At 39.5% G+C, this 1,888-nt stretch overlaps 1 protein-coding gene across 1 annotated transcript in view; it reads right to left on the bottom strand.

The window, feature by feature from the left end:
* Positions 1–1,888, bottom strand: part of Bmp2k (BMP2 inducible kinase) — a 92,101-nt gene that overhangs the window by 30,787 nt on the left and 59,426 nt on the right. Inside the window, exons 11-12 of the mRNA XM_026785041.1 lie at positions 1,838–1,888; positions 124–222 (exon numbers count right to left, since the gene is read on the bottom strand). The exon at positions 1,838–1,888 is cut by the window's right edge and continues 227 nt beyond it. Coding sequence (XP_026640842.1) covers positions 124–222; positions 1,838–1,888 — 150 coding nt within the window. The remainder of the gene's footprint in view (positions 1–123; positions 223–1,837) is intronic.

Below are 1,888 nucleotides of genomic sequence, written 5' to 3'. Positions count from 1 at the left end.
GGACTCCTCTCCCTAGCCCCCAACTGACTTTGAATGATGAATTCTAAATACCATCAAGCATACTGTAAATTCCAACCTAGTAATACACCTGTAGAGAACACTGAGCTATTACACAGCCCTTACCATTGTAGGATATTGTGATCCAGGGGGTTGAGGCTGATAGACTGAATGCATTAAAAACTGTTGCTGAAGTATCTGTTGCTGCTGCAATGCATGCTGATACTACAAGAGGAAAAAAAAACAAACAGAAATCAATACTGTGGTGGTTTGAATGAAAATGGCCTCTACAGTCTATTATGTTTGAATGCTTGCTCCCCAGTTAGTGGTACTATTTAGACAGAATTAGGAGGTCTAGCTTTGTTGGAATAGGTGTGGCCTTGTTGGAGGAAGTGTGTCATGATTGGGGTTGTTTTTTTCAAAAAATCCATGCCAGGTTCAGTCTCTCTCCTCTCTCTCTGTTCTGGAAACTTGGAGATCAGACGTGGGCTCTCAGCTACTGCTCCAGCACATGCATGCCTGCCTGCTGCCACATTCTCTACCACAATAACAGGCTAACCTTCTGAAACTGTAAGCAAGCATCCAATTAAATGCTTTATGAGTCTCCTTGATCATAGTGTCTCCTCACAGAAATAGGACAGTAATTAAAACAAGTAATATCCATGCCTTTTCAATCCCAGAGTTTTTATTGTGGTTTGGTTTATTTTGCATGCATCATGTGTGTACAGTGCCCACAGAGTCCAAATGAGGGCATTAGATTCCCTGGAAATGAGGTTACTAATCATCAAACCATTATGTGGATGCTGGGAATTGAACCTAGGTCCACTGGAAAGCAGCCAGTGCTTTTAACCATTGGGCCATGTCTCCATCCCAAGTTCTGTTTTTGTGAGCATTGATTTTATCAGGTCAATGATTAAGACAGTCAAGTCTTAAAACCAATATAAAACAACTACAATCTGTGACTGTCACTTTATATGTTTATAGAATAAGTTTTAAAGTAGTAATAGAACACAGTTTAGCTAAAACCGTATCCGCACAGTTTAAGAATGTTTGGAAGAAAGCTAACAAACACGTGTCAGCATTTCCTAGTTGATGAAGACGGCCTTCAGCCATCTCTGACTAACAAACACGTGTCAGCATTTCCTAGTTGATGAAGACAGCCTTCAGCCATCTCTGACTCATTACAGTCAGTCTCCAGGTTCCTCGCCTCCTTCCATGTTTTCCTGTGTCTCATGGCACCACCTCCTCACCACCCTCTCTGTTTCCATCAGCCAGCAGCGGAGGAAGCGACATAATGAAAAGTGTCACGTACACAGTTAGCTCCAGATGAAGATGAGACAAAGATAAAATGCTTACAATTGGTTCCATTTAGGAAGGTTTAGTGAGACCAGAATTTTGCAGGTTTCTATAAAGCAAAATTCAGAATAATGTCTCTTTTTGATTCAATGCCAACACAGTCAAAATAATGAGAAATTAAAAATCGGACTACAGAAATGACTCAGCAGTTAAGGGCAAGGCTCATAGCCAAAAATAATAAAATAATAAAAAGGTGTTACTTTTGAAAATATATCCGTTTTTACGCAGCACTGAAATATAAAAAATATAACAAATATAAAGTATGGTGTTTATTTCTGAGTACAAATGAACACTTCTGGTTCATAAAGCCAGGATGTGGCCTATTTAAAGAGCACCTCTTCCCTTAGCATCATATTCTCCAGTGAGCAGGAAATCAAGGGAATTGTTTGTTTTAATATGCCTATGATACAAAAGTGAATGCAATACTATTCCATCGCTGTGTGAATTTCACACACTTCCCTATCTAATGTAACAAAAATACTACCTGCTGCAAATAAGCATTTTGAAGTAGCTGTTGCTGCTGTTGCTGTTGCTG

This window comes from Microtus ochrogaster, linkage group LG1, assembly GCF_000317375.1.
Source record: "Microtus ochrogaster isolate Prairie Vole_2 linkage group LG1, MicOch1.0, whole genome shotgun sequence".
NCBI classification, from domain to species: Eukaryota; Metazoa; Chordata; class Mammalia; order Rodentia; family Cricetidae; genus Microtus; species Microtus ochrogaster.
The sequence above is the reverse complement of the archived record's forward strand: the minus strand, read 5'-3'. Positions and strand labels throughout refer to the sequence as shown.